General features: G+C 36.8%; 1 protein-coding gene across 1 annotated transcript in view; it reads right to left on the bottom strand.

Annotated features, from left to right (window-relative positions):
* Positions 1 to 7,010: 7,010 nt before the first annotated feature.
* Positions 7,011 to 17,845, bottom strand: part of gtf3c2 (general transcription factor IIIC, polypeptide 2, beta) — a 45,690-nt gene continuing 34,855 nt past the window's right edge. Inside the window, exons 16-19 of the mRNA XM_006625753.3 lie at positions 16,739 to 16,864; positions 16,413 to 16,568; positions 11,234 to 11,341; positions 7,011 to 9,193 (exon numbers count right to left, since the gene is read on the bottom strand). Coding sequence (XP_006625816.1) covers positions 8,963 to 9,193; positions 11,234 to 11,341; positions 16,413 to 16,568; positions 16,739 to 16,864 — 621 coding nt within the window. The 3' untranslated portion in view covers positions 7,011 to 8,962. The remainder of the gene's footprint in view (positions 9,194 to 11,233; positions 11,342 to 16,412; positions 16,569 to 16,738; positions 16,865 to 17,845) is intronic.

The raw sequence follows: 17,845 nt of genomic DNA, 5'->3' as shown, positions 1-17,845 counted from the left end.
GACACCTTTTTTTTCTTTAACCTGTTTTATCCAACATTACACAGGAAAGCAAAACTAAGTGTACTTTTTGCAGGAAAATATTACTTAAAAACGTTCAGCCGTATCTGTGTATTCTATGACCTCCATTATGATGAAAAATTCTGCAGCCTTGTCGACCAAGAACTGGAGAGATGTGGCTTCAAGGTTAGATACTGTATTCTCTTTGAGTAAGGTATAAAATGTCTTCAGTACATGGCCTGTTCTTTGTTGTATGAATAGGTTCTCTAGTGGTCTTTATTGTACATGAGAAAGTGTACTTTTGAACTGGATTTCAACTGGAAAACTTCTTATAAAATTGTGTTTATAAATTCTGTTTATTCCATGATGAAAAAAAGAAAAGAGATACATCATTTAGGCTGTGGAGATCATTCTGAAGAAGGCTCCATGTGGCCTATGCATGCTGACGCAGCTACAGTACCTACAGTACTTGAACTTCTAATTGTGCTGTGGTGAAGCAGTTAACACAATGTGATTCTGAACAACACCAATGTTGAACACATTGATTCTTTTTTAAAGATTCTTTTTGAAGAAAAATGTCATGTTGAGCTGAGCTGGCACATAGGTCCTCAAGTGTTGACTGTAAGTCAGACACCCTGCAATATACAGACATTTTCTCAGGGCTGTGATCATAGCCAACCTAGATCAAAGCCATTGTAGCTAAAATATCACACATTTTTGGACCTTTTTTGTTATAATAATAAACAACAAGATCACTTTATTAGCCATATACAATTTCTTGCATTAGGAATTTGTCTTTTCACATACCCCAGCTTGCTCTCCACGAGACACACAGACATACAGACAAGGAGACAAGCTTCAAAAGAAATGTTTTCTGTCAACACTGATGCTCAGAAAAAAAAGAAAGAGAATAAATGAAGGTTAATAACTCTTACAAAACATAAGAATAACATACTGTATAAGGACATGCCTTACTGTATATGCATTTCAAGTTACTTGTGACCAAATTTTACAAGCAACCACTTTCTTGTTTCTTGCTCGAGATTACAATGCAATTTTAACAGTTTACAATTTAGTTACAGTGAAGCACAAAAACACTTTTGGGCTGATTATTCCATTTTATTTAAATGTGTGGCAATTTTTAAAGAGTGAAGAGAATAGAACCATATTCTTCATTAAGCTATATTTCAATCCTTAATACATATATTTGTTTTTTGGTTTAATTCATTTATTTTGCTGATCGTTGAACAATAAACATAAGCTCAGGAATGCTATACCTAATATAAATTTCTAAATACAAATTTAAATATGTAAATTTGAGGCAGAACCTGATTCAAGTAAACAAAAGCCTGCCTGTTATATCAACATCACACTTACTGTAGTTTTAATTTTTCATTGTGACTTTTAAGAAAATCCTAGTGTTCTCTCAGAAATTACCTTTTAATTTCACATTTGTCAAATGTTTGGGGACTCCTGTCAGAAGCTACTGTACATGGTCAGAAGAACAAATGAAAGCGGTCTTTAGAACAAAGGAGGCCATAATACGAACTATATCTGAAACATCTACTGTATGTGCAACTGATGTCTGTGTCTGAGACATACAATAACAGATGAATTAGCAATTGGATTTCAGTCTAAGACACCACAAGCACTGTAGGTTTGAAAATAATTTTATGACTCAACTTTTCTTTTCAACAATTTCAAAGGACTGTCCTAAAATTCATTTTCTGGATTTTCCACAGTTCACAATCTACAACACTGCATTCCATAGTAATTAAAAGTTGCACTTTGTTGCAGAGAACAGGGATTCATTTTTTAACACAAACGTCACATGTGCATTTTTATATTATCACTACATTGCCCTGGAATATCAAATTCCATAAAATGTAAATATTACTTCTTAAACTACATTTATTTACATATGCATTAATTAAAATTATTTATCTAATATGTACTGTACTGAAGTACCTGCATGCTTTAAAGTTATTTTCCATGTATGGTGTGGCATGGTAGTGTAGTGGTTAGCATTGCTTGCCTGGAGTTTTTGTATGTTCTCCCTGTGTTCCCAACAGTATCCACAGGTCATATTACATGACAAAAAAAATTATCAGGATTCACTTCTTAGCATATATTATGGATAAATGCTTTATTACACAAATTTCTGCATTAAATAAAACACAAAATGGAGCAAACCTCCATAAAACAATCCCAAGAGGAACTTATTTTTATCACAGTATAAAGTGTCTTTTTATAGTTAATGGCTTTTATTTCAGTGTGGTGAAGATGGCTTGATGTTCAAACTCCTCACTTAGCCTATATCATTCTAATGGCTATTATCTTTAAAAAGTAATTTGCAAACCCCTCACGAATCAGAAGAGGGGTGTCTAAATAGCTTCTAGGCATTCTATCTCAAAATTAAAGAATACTTTAGAATATAGCTATAACAATAACCACACATTTTATTTGTAAAATAGTCTGCATTATAAGGGGACCTCATTCCATATTTTGTTTAATACAGCTGTAACGTTACCATAGCCAAAATGTAAATGTAGTGGCTCTCTTAAGGCACCAGTTCTGTAGGGTTTGGGCATTTACTGGGACAATTATTAATTGATAGCTTTAGAATCCAACCATGCGACATAACTCAAACAACGCACACACACAGGTACTAATACACGAGGATACATTTATTAATACATAAAATATGCATATAAACCTAACAGATCTTATCGAGAGGGTTATCAGAATACAAAAGGTATATATTCAATTAGTTACAAAGTGTTACATATATCAAGAGGACATACGTTCAGTATATTATTCATTTAGACCGTTTCGTAAATGAACTTGGTTATAACTTCTACATTAGATACTCAAAACAAGTACATAACTCTTAGGAATTAAATTGATATCAAGTGGTTGGGATAACAATTGAATTCTCGAGCTGTAATGCATTGAAGTTGAATACTCATCCAATCTCTGGGGATTCAGATCTCCTGCGGGCACAAAGAAACAGTTGCAGCCTGTTGCTGTCCAATCCGCGCTGTCTGGCTAGGTGCCAGGCTCTGCTGTGCGGCTTGCGACGGTGCGCTGCTGATGCTCACTGACCGGCTAGTTAGTGTTGGCTTTAACTAGCACAGTTTGTGCACAGGAGAAAAGATGATTGTGTGTCCCAGCAAGTCAGGAAGAAGACCAGTTCATTCCTGATGAAGAGCTAGTTCTGAATAGTGATTCAGCTGTCCATAGTTCTGAACTGTTCACGAGGCCTGCTGCTGGTGCTAACCTCGGGTGGATCCTCTGGTTACTCTCTGGCAACCCCCGCTCTAGACTCTTAGAACAAAGGAAAGTTCTGGCACTCGGACACACTGGCCGTTCCGTGGTTGTCCGGGCTGAGTCTCAGGATGGTCAGGAGGCGCGCTGCGAGAATGTCCTGCCTTGGGAGCCTTCTGCTCCTGGGCCGTCCTGACCTGGAATTCTCCTTTGAATTCCCTTTAGAAAAGTCCACAGAATTCTCCACTGAATCTTACTGAATCTCTCAGGCTCTCTGTGTTGCCTGTTTTCACCTGGAGGAACTTCAGCTCGTTCATTGGCTGAAAGTTCCATGGGCATCAGAGTCCCACGTGGGTTACTCGGCCCTACCAGTCCCTGATTGGTTGATCAAGGTGAGATATGAGTCACTTACTCCTGACACTTAGGAATGCAGTCCAGATGTCCATCTGGCACTCCCTAGACAGATAGGCGCCAATGGATGATCATTGATCATGATAGCCAGGCTTAGCTAAGTGCATCCCCCTTTGGGAGCTGTCCTAGGAAACCTTATCAAAGGAAACCTTAAATCAGCCTGCATGAACAGTTTCTCTGTGGCTGCACCACATAGATGAACAGATGAGGCCTAATTTGGGAAAGCTCAGAAACACTTAATTCTGCCTTATTAATAAGCCTCGCCGCTACACAGCTATTGGCAAATGTTCTGCATTAATGCCCATACCTGCACACAGCCCAGATTTCTAAAATTCAATTTATTTATTTAATAATAGCAGGCAGCAGGCTGTCATGTACATTACATTAAGGTATGCTTACCAACACTGAACATATCACACCACTTCTTTGTGCTTTCGTGTTTGTCTGAGTGTACAAATACCCTCCACACAACAGTCAACAAGAGCAAGACGTTTGCACTGTTGCTGCACAGCACAGTGATAGAAAAATGTCAATTTATGAAGTGATAACACATTCAAACACAAAGTTGGACTGCAGATAATTACTTTCATTGGCAGAGGCAAATTGAAATGACTTGTGTCTGAACTCAGTCACTGATCTTTGATTTGGTAAAATGGAGGTTCATGTTGCTAAATGTTGTACAACTTAAGAAGTAATAAGGCAGAAAGAACATAAATAAATTATGAGCATAGTAGGGGTATTCCCAATTAAAAATCCCTAAATTAAACCAGAGAAGCATTTCTGGCTCTGTGGCTAAGGATCTGTGCCTGTGGCTGGAAGGTTGCCAGCTCAAATCCCACAGCTGGCAGAGGAATCCTACTCTGTTCAGCCCCTGAGCAAAACCCCAGCTGCTCCAGTGGTGCTGTATAAATGGCTGACCTTGTGCTCTAACCCCAAGCTTCTCTCTCCATGCCTGCATGTCTCATGGAGGGCAAACTGGGTATATTCTTCTTCTTTTTCACAGCCTTAGTCCCAGACTGTCCTGGGTTCAGCTGCTTTGGTTGCTCTTCTCCACTTGTTTCTGTCGAGCACATCTTCCTCACTCACTTCACATACCTCCATATCTTTTCTCACACAATCTATCCATCTCTTTCTAGGCCTGCCTCTTCCTCTGTTACCTTCCACCTCAAATTCCATTACCCTCTTTGTTACTTCCCCAACGTCCCTCCTCATGATATGTCCATACCACTGTATGGAGAGCAAACTGGGTATGCAAAAAGAAATTCTGAATGCAAGAAAATGTACAGTATATGGCTACTATCTTATTCGTCGAGAATGCAGAGAGGCTCCCTAAGAATGAAAGTTGCAATGATGAGTGGGGGGGGGGGGCACTGAGTCTTATGGTAGAATGACAGAAGACATCATGTTTCCCAAGTGCATCTTTAGAGGATATTTTGTACTCATTAGCATACTCCAAAATGGGTAGTATTTGAACTACTTCTCTTGGTATTCTTAGATAGCAAGAGCAGTCTAAACAACATTTTTTTGATAAACAAATCCAAGCCTAGGCTTGACTTAAACATGTAATTTGTTAATGTGACTTTGAAAGTTAAAGAACAATGCAAACTGATGCCTAGATTTGTATAAATAGTGAATTGCTCATTCTAACTTAATGTACAAACATTGTGATTATGACTAATGGAACAGTTTGAGCTATTTTAATTATAAACCATTTTGTTTTTAACAGGACTTAGGAAACGAGACAGGTTAGACTGCTCGAGGAATTTGGTCAAAACTAAGCTGCAAATGGGGTTGTCACCAATTAAGTAGTTCCAGTTCAGATTATAATGGTATTGTTGGTATAGAGATGGACATTACATTTGTGTATTGCCTGAACAGTACTGCTTAGATAAGTGGAGAACAGTGCAGATATCAGAATAGAACCTTGTGGAATTCCTTTATATACAGATACAATCTATAAAGTGATGTACATACTGTACTGTAAATCTGAAACCATCTGAGGGAGTTTCCATCTAATAAACCACACAGCTTTTTTCAGATGAATTGAGTGAACCACAGCGTCAAAAGCTTTAGGTAAATCTATAATGATAGCTGCATTGGTGTGTGGTTTTTGTCATGAGCCTTTAATATGTCACTGAACACCTTTAAAGATGCTGTGGCACATTCATGTTTGGGACAAAAACAAGATTGTTCATCAGATATAATGTAACTGTTGCCTGAAAAGAGTACTCTTCAGTATTCTTAGAAAAGCGAGGTAAACTTTATATTAGCGATTGAGTTCTGATATACGACTCCCATTGAAAAAGTCTGCTAGGATTTCAGTTCTAAACAGAGACTGAACAAGTGGGTCATCAGACTGTGCCATGAGCAGCAGGTGTTATAAAAATTGGTTTAACACCATTCTGACTAGCCAACATAATAACACGATACCAGCAGTAATGAAAAATTCAATGTTTTTTTTATAACACTTTATTTGAATGTTGCTGCATAATGGCTTCATAATCCCTTCATAACTGCTGCACAAGATCTCATAATTACATTCATATATGCTTTATAGGGATGCAGTGCACAAATGACAATGTGTGCATTACAGGTCATGACATTTGTTTTAGCATGGATTTTAGCTTGGAATGTACTAAGCACTAGAAATAATTATATAATTAATATAATGGTTAACATGTATGTCCCTATAAAGCAAAATGAAAATTTCAGGCGAAAGGACTGTGATTCTTAACTTTGAAACTCAAATGGTATAAGCATGTTGAGACTAATATTGCTAAAACCATCTTTAAAAATGACTCAAACATCTTCAACTGATGGGATGAAAGAAAACATGCTCCAGTTTATTAAACGCAAACGACGGAGAGGAGCTTTATAAAATTGCTTCTAGCTAAAATCAAAAGAAGAGATTCTCTTTCAAGGTGATTATAACACACACTATGATACAATGATCAGTAAAATCTTTACAAAATCCAGATGACACATACTTGACAAACCCTGTGAGCATGATGTGAAGCACTCAAGTCACTGGGGACTTGAGTTTCTCCCAGAAGGTTTGGTGTGACAGAAGTTTAAAAAATTCAGCCAATTCTTAAATGAGTCAGTATTAACACACCCCATTTTAAATCTCCCAATCAAATAAAATCCCGGTTAAAAACAATAAGTTCCTTAAACAAAGTTAAGGTAGCAGCAGAAGCACAGGTTGTCCAACAGTGTCTTATTTTTCAAGAGATAGATGTTGATAACAAGTAAATCTATTTTTTGGACATTTAGATGAACAAGAACACTGTAAATTGTAAACCCCAACCTCCATTATAAGATCCATCCACACAAAACAGATTGTACCCATTTAGGGACAGTTTATTATTAGAAATATATTTTTGTATGAAGACTCCAACATAACTAGAATAACAATTATCTGGGGAAGAACTAAAAGAACATTCCTTAAATTGATTATGTTGAAGAAACAGGTTGTGCATGTTACAATGACAAAAATGTAGATCTATTGTATACGACCACAAAACCAGTAATAAGTCAGCAATATGCCAGCTGAAATGTTACTGCTCAGAGGACCTGAGCTATGATGTACATCAGAGCAAGAATAAAATAATCAAGCATCGTCTTAAAGGTCTAACCTGTTTTCTGGCTGCATAAAAAATAAACATCTTTTTAAGAGTGGCTTAGAAATTCTCCAGTTAGAAACACAAATCACACACAAAACTGCATAATCAGTCCTTCTAAGCAGTAGTTTACTTAAGTGCCTCAAAATAAACTAGAACCACTGTCATGTGAATGATGAGATGACTCAGCAGTAATAATGCCAATGCCGTAGTCAAGAACAAGACACTGGAAAAAAAAGGGTAGAACAATCTAACAGACTAGAGAGGGCAGATGAGTAGTACTGTAATAATAAAATATATCAATTGATGTGATGGAGAAGACAGAAAACACAAAGTTTCATACTTTGTACAGTACCTACTTAAACCAGAACAGCTTTGGGCTCTGTGTAACTTCTTGGATTTCTATTACAAACATATAACCAAATCATGGGACAGAGTCATTTTACACTTCCAATTTAGCTTAATGGCATGAGGTACCATTTTTATGGATACAATTTCAATAACAAAGAAAACAGGTAAATCGTAAACCCTGCACATTCAAGGAAAAGACTAAAACAAGTTAAGCATTAATTAATTTGTTTTAATCGTAAAGTGTAATTGTATGAATTTTAATCACAGAATTTCTGCTTTCTCTAAAAAGTGATTTCTAATTAAAACTTTTTATTAAGATTATTTTTGGGCTGTTGATTTGGAACTTAATCTTTGTTTTCTAAAGAAATAAAAACACTTGTCAGCAATAACACATTGAATATATTGTGCATACAGTAGCTCTGTGCTCTGATTACATACAGAAAATGTATTGATAAGTGCAAAAAATCTATTGCAAAATAAGTGGGAGTTTTCATGGAAATAAATCATTTTAATTCTTCATACTAAAATTTCTGCTTTGCTTCCCAAATTTTACATATTTCAGATTCATCATCTCTTTCTGTTATTTCTAGCTTTTCAACATAAAATACTTCTCTTTGCAAGCTACTGCATTTCTACACAGAAACTTCTATGACTGAGGTTTTTGCTCCTTTTAAATTTGATCTCTCTTTTACATGAATCTGTCAAGAACATATGGGGTCAAGTGTTCTGGGTTTTCTGGTTTGTGCTGCTAAACAACAGGAAGGAATTTAAGTGGGTACAGAAAAGATATAAAGGGATTTTTAAGATTAAAATCACAATGATGAATATGCAAAAAATGCTGCTTTAAACTAAAGAATTACACTACATATATGCCACATGCCAGAACAATCAAAACTGTCATGGGACATAGCCCAGATATGAAATATCTACAGTGTTAAAGTTTTCCTTTTTGTTTCTGTTTAACAAGAAAAAAGTTCTTGCTTTTTAACAAAAAGCTTAGCTTTAAAATGGTCTCCGTTCATTTACACTAAAATGCGTATAAAAAATAAGAAGACTAACATTTCTGTTTTTTATGAAAATAATTTTAGCTGTAGTTGAAATAAGTTAATTATAAAAACAAAACTATTAAAACATAAGACAAGTGCATGAGACCATCACCAATACTGTAAACCACACTTGACAAGATGTACGATCTCAAGAAAGAAGGCAGTTATTAAAAAGAGAACAGATAATCCATGAAGTACTTTTTTCCTTCAAGTGCTCTGTGTTGTTTCCCCAAGTTCTGCAAACAGCAGTGGATTGCTCCCCTCAGGCTGTCACTGCACCTCTACAATGGCTTCCACTCTGTGTTGGACAGCAGTGACGATGAACTCGTTGGCTGTGTCTCCCTGAGGCTGGTACATGGCATTGAACTGTGCTTGGCTCTCACGGACAAGCTTTGTGATAACAGGGCTGTTCATTCCTCTCAGACAGTGTGCACGGACGATGCCAGACTGCCCTGCAGACAAGACCCAGCCATGCGCTCCAAGGTTGGGGTTGAAGCGGGCCTGTTGGTGTAGATGATAATAATAATAATTAATAATTGCTTAGACTTATATAGTGCTTTTCTGGACACTCCACTCACCACCCCCAATGTGCAGCATCCACCTGGATGATGCGATGGCAGCCAAAGTGCGCCAGAACACCCAACACACATCAGCTATCAGTGGGGAGGAGAAAAGAGTGATGAAGTAAATTCATAGATGGGGATTATTAGGAGGCCATGATTGGTAAGGGCCAAGGACGGCCAGGACGCCAGGGTTACACCCCTACTCTTTTCGAGAAACTCCCTGGGATTTTTAATGACCACAGAGTCTGGACCTTGGTTTTTACATCTCATCCGAAGGATGGCGCCTGTTTACACTATAGTGTCTCAGTCACTATATTGGGGCATTAAGACCCACACGGACAGCAGGGTGAGCGCCCCCTGCTGGTCCCACTAACACCTCTTACAGCAGCAACCTTAATTTTTCCCAGTTGGTCTCTATCCGGGTACTGACCAGGCTCACACCTGCTTAGCTTCAGTGGGTTGACAATTTTCAGTTGAAGGGTGATATGGCTGCTGGCACGATGACAAAACAATTAGGTAATTTAACAAATTTTTATTACCCATATAGAAAAAATGATGTTAGCATAAAGGTTATCTGAGAATGAAAATAATGCAAAAATCATACTCATTAAAAGAGGCTGATTCGAAATGCACTGATTACTCTCTTCTGCACTGAAGAATTGCATATATTAATCACTCTGGGGTGAAAGTAAATAAAAATGGAAAAATAAAATGAATTAACGGAAATCAATTGTATATCTCAAACTGACACGATGGCAGTTTTTTTACAAAACACTTCTTAACAGTTATTAACCTTTTGATATTTTACTTGCTGTATATATAAATGTGGAATGTATTTCACATGTTTATTTAATTTTTAAATGTAATTTGTTAATTTAATTCAAATTTTAACATCACATACTTTTATAACATGATACCATTTCATATTTAATCAAATTAAGTTTGCTGTAAATGCAGCAACACTACATACAGTGCACAGAGAACAAAATTTCTATCTGAATAAGAAACAAGAAAAAAACCTGCTCTAAATCCAGTTTGTAGAGTGCAATTTAACCCAGATCAAGTTCACATCTTTTTTTTTATTTGGGTGAAAAAATTAAAAGCTAAAGACTTTTAATTTGAAGCAGAATGAAGCAGGATCACCACTTACATAAAAAGAAACAATAATTGTATCTCTGATTTGAAGCAAAGCACCTTTGGCTGGATGAATTGTGTATCTGTCCCTAACATCACGGTCCCTAGAGCTCCACCTCCAGTGAGCTATCACTTTCTTTCAATTTCACAGCGTTTTATCACTAGAACCCAAAGAGACGTTTTCTTCATTTTACAGATCATTAGCTTCTGTCCGTCTTTATCTCCCCTCACAAATGAGACATAGCGTTTTCTCTATTACAACTTGGGTAATGCAAACAGCAACACCACATTACCGCAGAGTACCCACTCGCTACCTCTTTGATATTAATGCCTGCTTTATCACTTTTTTTTTAATTTGGAGAAGGTTTACAATGAGAAAATGCTTATCTTCTCTGTCCACAATATTGGCAAAACACAAGAGTCAATACAATTTGTATGTTTCTTGTAACGTGCAAAGAACCCCAGATGTCTTTTGCTTGGAAGTGGTCTAGATTACATTTTATTCCTTTTTTTTTCCATTTTTTTGCTGCTTCTGGCTCCTGTGGTGATGAACCATGTAAATGTTAGCTCACACAAAATGGAACATTTTAGACATCCCAGCTGCACATTAAATTACAATAACATAAAAAAATTCTGGAAGAACGGTTGATGTCCCCTGACTATCTTCAACCGGTAAATAAAATAATGCTATTGGTGGCTTGGAGTTCTTCAAAAAAGATGTTTGCAGAAAAGAAAAACTGTTGGCCAGTGAAACTAGTGAGCTTTTATTACTGCATGTACTTCATCCATTTGAATTGTGCTAATAAGATTTTTGAAGAGCTGGAGCTGTATAGCCTGAACTTACCTTGTACAAGGCATCCAGAGGCATTCTGTCCAGAGCCAAAGCACCTTTTGTTTCTGTGGCTTGCATGTGCTTCATAGGTTCTCGGCTGGAGGCATTCTTAAACGTCCTCTGAAAGTAAAGATTTAAGCTGTTTTATCAAACCATTAATTAAATGCCATTCAACTTCCAGAAGGCTTCAGAAACTTATATACTCATATAGGATAATGGACTCTCAAATGCAGTTTGTGTATTGTTTTGGCTTTTCTTGACATTATGGTATCAAACTTTTAAAAATGAAGATCCAGGCTAAAAATGATGCTCACACCTGAAGAAGGCTCCACGGCCGAAACGTTGTGTTTTCTCTCTTCTTTTTTTCAGCATGGAATAAACCTATTACTTGTAAAAATGATAATGTGTTTCTCGTGCATTTAAAATCATCTTTGCTCCACAAAAACAGTCATGTAGATTCAAAGACTTTAATTGACATTAAACAAGAAAATGAATCTAAAGAAATTGTTAATATCAAATGTCAGCAGTCCTTGGTAATACACAGCATTTAATTTTTTTTCAGTTATGAAATCTGTGTTAAAATGACATAAAATGAAATAGATTCCCCCAACCGCAACATTGAAAAACAAATCAGTTGTCAAAACTGTAAAACTCAACTAAATGTAAAAAAATCATCTTATATTTCTGAATTTAAAATGAGATGGCAGTGACACAGTGGTTGCTGGTAGTTTCTGCTTCACAGTGCTGGGGCCCTGATAGGGCTTCAATTCTGGATCTGGGGTGCTATCTTTGTGGAGTCTGTATGTTCTCCCCAGCTTTGTGTGGGTTTTTGCTGGTTGCTCTGGTTTCCTCCACACAGTCCAGAAACATAAAAGTAGGTTAACTGGGTTCTGGAAAAATTGGTCCTGGTGGGAGTGAGTGCATGGCTTCGTCTGTTTCAGCCCTGCAATGTTTTAGTAAAGTGCCCCATTACTTGATGGGATAGGATGTCTCTACCCTGCAACACCGTACTGGATAAAGCAGTTAGAAAAATGGATGGACGGAATTGAAAATGTTTTCTGATTTTTTTCTTGTAAATTTTCTTACATCCAAACAAATAACTCGGCACTGATACTTAAAGGAGCAATGCACAACTGATTTTTAAACCATATATCCCGGTGTGCTACATCAGACAACAATGGCACTTCAAGCCATTGTGAATCCACAGTGTGACATTGACACATTAACAAGAGCTATAGCAGTAACACTGTTCTCCTGTGTGAATACAGAATAAACCGCATCCACACAAGGGAGGAAGAATGTGCTCTCTGTGAAAAAATGCGAAAGAGCTGAGCAATCAGTTAGAGGAACCCCTTTAACTCTTGTCCAGTCACAGTTCCGCCAAGATACACAAGGTTCCAGCGCAAGGTTTAGACAGCAGAGGCTGGGTGGTGCGAGGGGTAGGTGGGAGAGGGTGAAAGATGTGCTCCCTGGGCTGTGACCATTTGTGAAAAGCAGACGGTGCCGCATTCCAGTCTGCTGCAGTCAATGGGGGAGTCGGTGGAGCGGAATGCAGGAGAACAGATGGTGGACCCAGGGCAGGAGGGAGATTAATTTTTAAATTAATGAAGGATATGGCACTTAATCAACACATAAGCTTGAAAATGGCTAGCCATTAACGGCTTCTTTGCTAACTTGGCAAGTTCTCCACATCAACCCCCTTCTTTATTTCTTGGTAAATTCCAGTCTTTCTTTAGGCACATCCAGGCGGTTCATTCAGGTGTATCTAGGAGATAACTAATCTAATAAATTCAGTTCCTTTCATCCACTCCCTTACTGTGTGTAATGGCCTATAACGATGGCCGGGGAGTAGGAGCTGGAGAAATTTAAGAGAAATGCATCAGACAGGCTGAGTCCCTGTACAGAGTATTAAGGCCCACATGCCATGTCAAATCACAACGATTAAAAAAGGTCCCCTGAAATAAGATACATTGTAGCACCTAGCACAGAGAAGTATAGCTAGCTTTAGTCTTCCTTAAAACCAGTTTTGTATTTTAATTGACTTGGAATCCGAATTTAATATCTATCTTTAATTTTTTGCAATTTCATGTTGTAGCTCTGATGCTTAGTCATCATCTTCTATTTATACTGCAAAGTGTATTTAATGATTTTAGAATCAATTGGTAAAAAATGTCAAGCAAAGGTTTTGCGATAATCACAAGCCTCATTTTGTATTTATTGCAAAACTCAAAAAAACTGAATTGGAATGGATATTGTTACATGCAAATATAAATTGAAACGGAAAAATAAGTCATATTTATGTATCCAGTAACAAAAATCTGACTTGCAAAAACTAAACAGAAAATTGACAATTCTTAGTTACTTAATTCTTGAAAAACATGTAAAGGTTAATAACTAGTCTTACAGCATTCACAACTAATAACATATTAACCTAAAGCTTCAATGAAAACCTTAGCTGCATTTGTCACTGCTACAATTAATTGGAAAGAGTATTAAAAAAAAAATTACCAAAAGAAATGTCAAATTCTTTTTGAGAAATTTCCCAATACTGACGCACAATCAGAATTTAAGTTGTGCTCCTAAGCATTATTTTTTTCCCACTGTCCTCAACATCTTATCATTACCAATGGTAAATAGTAAATCAAGAGCATCCAGCATTTTTTATATGTGCTATTTTACTGTTAAAAGCAAATACTAAACCAGCATGTAGGCTAAGAGACCTCAGTGTTTTAACACTTTATGGCCTGAATATTTGTTGGTATGTACATAAAATGTAAGAACTGCTCATAAATTGTAGGCTATTATTCACATCTTGCTCTTAGAAGAGGAACTCTGGCCAATCCGACCTTGTCACGGGTGTATGAAAGGACGAACCGTGGAATGGCGGAAATAGACCCTATGCGTAGCCGCGAGATTCACAGTTCCTAAAAACATTTTCTACTGGCAGGACCTTCAGGTTCCAACAGGTCATAAAGAGCCCAAAAGAGAGCTGACTGTTAGATGCAGGTCTTCTCTAATGACATCAGTGAATATTTAAACTAGTCATGTGTTTCTAGATGAGGTTTTAAAGAGTTTTACAGTAACCATCCCATCCATTATTAAAATGTAGCTTCTTCCTAGGAAAGGATGAAGCAACCCACAGCTTACTGCTAAAGCATAAGGTGTAAGGGAGGGCCACATCTCTTAGGAGTACCTGTCTATTGCAGAGTTCTCACACAGGGACGATATAGAGATACCAGTCAACTCAGCATGTTAAAAGGAGGTGTGAGGAAAGCAGAACATTGCAGTGTTCTTCATATAAGTTTATAACAATAGGTTTCTTGATTTAATTTATTAAGCAGATAGTTCCGGTCCTGAAATCTGATTGGCTGACCCGCTTTTGAAGCAGTGCTATATTCTCTGATATACACACACCCCGAAAGGAATTTTGACTATTTACTGTGTGATAAAGAAATATCAATGGGCTAACTGATAAATAACAGTCAATCAAATCAATCGCATAAGCTTTTAAAGACTACTTCTTAGCGTAGATAAGAAAGCGTAGATAAAAAAGCTTGGATTCTCAGGTATTTGGTACATGTATCTTCTTCTGCTGTCTTTGTTGCGCTCTTGAGGATCCTTGTGATTTTTTGTGCTCCCATATTGGCTGGCTAATGTCCTCTCTTTGCTAGTTAATGTTACTTATGGCTGTGTTTCTGCACTGAGTAGCAACGAGAGACTATATTCTAAGGCAGAAGAATATAAACAGCTTAATTTTTGTGTTAAATTTTTAAATTAAAATTCATTCTATACGGCAATCACATATTTGGGCAACGTTTTATAAAAGCAATAAGGCACTTGAAGCCTGTGCTATATCGTGGATACAGTAACAGTTAAAAGGCGTAGTTAGGCCCGAGGTGGGGTGTATATCCACGATATAGCATGGCCTCTCGTGCCTTATTGCTTAAATAAATTATAAAAGTAGAAAATTTATCTTAATATATATTTATACAGTTGGTTTGGTGATGTTAAAAATAGATATTTTACAGACCCTGTAGTATATATTCACAGCAAAAATTAAATGGCAATATTAGCAAACCACACACAATTGTCAGAACTGAAGCACAGGTGGAGATGCAAGATTCCAGACAATGTTGACTATATCTTTCTCATTAAGAGCACCCATGATAGTGAACAGAGTGTACTTCAAAACTCGAAAGGAAAGGAGAGAGTCAGGAGTGAAGCCAGTATGTTTTTGGTAGTAAAGACAATTTGCACAATTATAGAAAAGGTTCCCTTTTAATTTCTGTAGAGGTGTCTGCAGCTGTACATGTGCGCAATCATTGCTACCAAGAATCCAGTGCTTTGACTTTGTTTCAGCTCAAAATAAACTAATGCTAACTTGCCACTAGGGGCCTTAAACATCTCATAAAGCACACTGACAGGCTAAATGCGTTTTCTTGCTTACGTGCTATTTTAGTATGCTAAATGTCTGCTACACTGGTTTGTGATTGTTTCAAGGATTTGCAAACATTGCTTAATAGGGACTTTTATTTTCTGTTATAAAATTAATGATCAAATTGTTTTTTTTACCAACATTTTCTCTTATTTTCTATCTGCTCAAAGAACTGTCGAAAAACATTTCCTAACTTCCAGGTTATCTATCAGCAGAGGGACTCAAAATCAGTGATCCTCTTCTTGGTTTATTTCTGTTCATTTCACCCTGTTTTACAATTGAAATTCAGTGGGCAGATATACTGTAAGGTCTGGCTTACACTGCTGGCCCAGCATGAGGCTGTTGCCCTCAGCTGTGCCAGAGAAAAATAACAAATAAAGACACAATGCTAGAGTGGCATGGGTTCAGTTCCTGGGGTGCTATCTGTTTGGGTTCTGTATGTTCTCCCTGTGCAATGCAAATTTCCTCTTGGTACTCTAGTTAAACTTCCAAAGTCTGAACACAGTAGGTTAATTGGCTTCTGAATGTGTGAGTGTTTGTGTCTATGGGTGTCTGTGACAGACTGACGTCCTGTCCAGGGGGTATCCTGCCTTGCACCTGTTGCTTGCCGGGATAGGCTCCGGCTTCCCTAGGACCCTATATTGAATAAGGTGGTTAGAAAAGACAGACGGACTAACTTCAGTATATAGTATGCTTTGCAAATTAAATCAATATTTTCTTTGAAGTTGGAAACAAAATCACATATCATTCACTCACCATATCGGTATCACGGAACAACAAGTAGTACTTCTTAATGGCTTCTCCATATGTCTGAGGCTCGCAGACCTGTCCTGTATTCACAGGATTCTTGTTGTCTTCTTCTTGTACCTTTGAATCAGTACCATATGGAACAAGTTCCACCCTATAGATAGGCTTATAGTGAAGCAAAAGAATGGGGAAAACAGTTAATTTAATACTGTTAAATCAAAAAGTCTAAATTGTTTTCTGCACTGAATTTTACTACAAATAAGAAAATTACAAATGTATAGCATGTTACTTTATATTTAAAACACAAAGTAGGAAAAAATGAAGAATGCACATACAAATCTGCGATCCATAGGGCGCTTAATATAGGGGTTTTGAGACATGTCTGCAAGCAACATCATCAACAGCTCTCCGGTACTGTCTGTTGTCACACAGGTATTGAGCCAATCAGAACCAGATATGCTCTGACAAATAAAAGAGAATACATCATTTAAGTAACATAATTACCTTAGTATCAGGTGTATAATGAGGACACTTTGAAGGAAACAATAAAAGCAGCTTATTCACTAAATGTTTCCATAAGGTGTACCTGTATATTTCACCAGCCACTTTTGTTATTTAGCTGTATATGGAAATTCATGCTTGAATATTACAACACATTGAGACAGTGTTTTATTTGAACTGCTTAGTATACTGTATAATGTCACAACTAAAAAAATACTATTACCTGACACAAGAAGAATTTTGTTTCCAAGACCATTTAGCCCACCTAAACCTTAGCATAAGTGCTATTCTCAAAACCAAATGCACTTACATACAGTGGTGTGAAAAAGTGTTTGCCCCCTTCCTGATTTCTTATTTTTTTGCATGTTTGTCACACTGAAATGTTTCAGATAAAACAAATTGAAATATTAGACAAAGATAACACAAATAAACACAAAATGCAGTTTAAAAAAAAACTGTTTCAGAATGAAGTTAAAAAAAAACAACAACACGTAAAATGTAACATGAAGTAATTCTGTCGCATCCAAAAGTAACAGTAGCAGTTTTGTGTAGTGAAACAAGATCTCTATACACTCCTAGAAAGTGCAGTTGAAAGCTAAATGTTGTGGGATCTGCATTAGTGCAAACTTAATATAACCCTTCATATACAGTAACATTACAGTATATGCAAAAGAATAAGCAACTGGCAAAGTCTGTACATAATTTCTTACCTGGAGCTGACATTTTTAAAATAGAGGATAATACAAGAGAAATATTATATTACAGACACTTTAGGGGTTTTAATTAGTTTGAAGATTCATATTATAGTCCTCTTAAAATAAAAACAATACTAAAACTCAATTTTGGTGCAGGGTAAAGAAACCACTTTTGACTAATTCAGGGTGCTCAGATCACTTACACAATAAGATACATTTGACATATGAGAATGATGGTAAGAATGT

This window comes from Lepisosteus oculatus, chromosome 2, assembly GCF_040954835.1.
Source record: "Lepisosteus oculatus isolate fLepOcu1 chromosome 2, fLepOcu1.hap2, whole genome shotgun sequence".
Classification (NCBI taxonomy): Eukaryota; Metazoa; Chordata; class Actinopteri; order Semionotiformes; family Lepisosteidae; genus Lepisosteus; species Lepisosteus oculatus.
The sequence above is the reverse complement of the archived record's forward strand: the minus strand, read 5'-3'. Positions and strand labels throughout refer to the sequence as shown.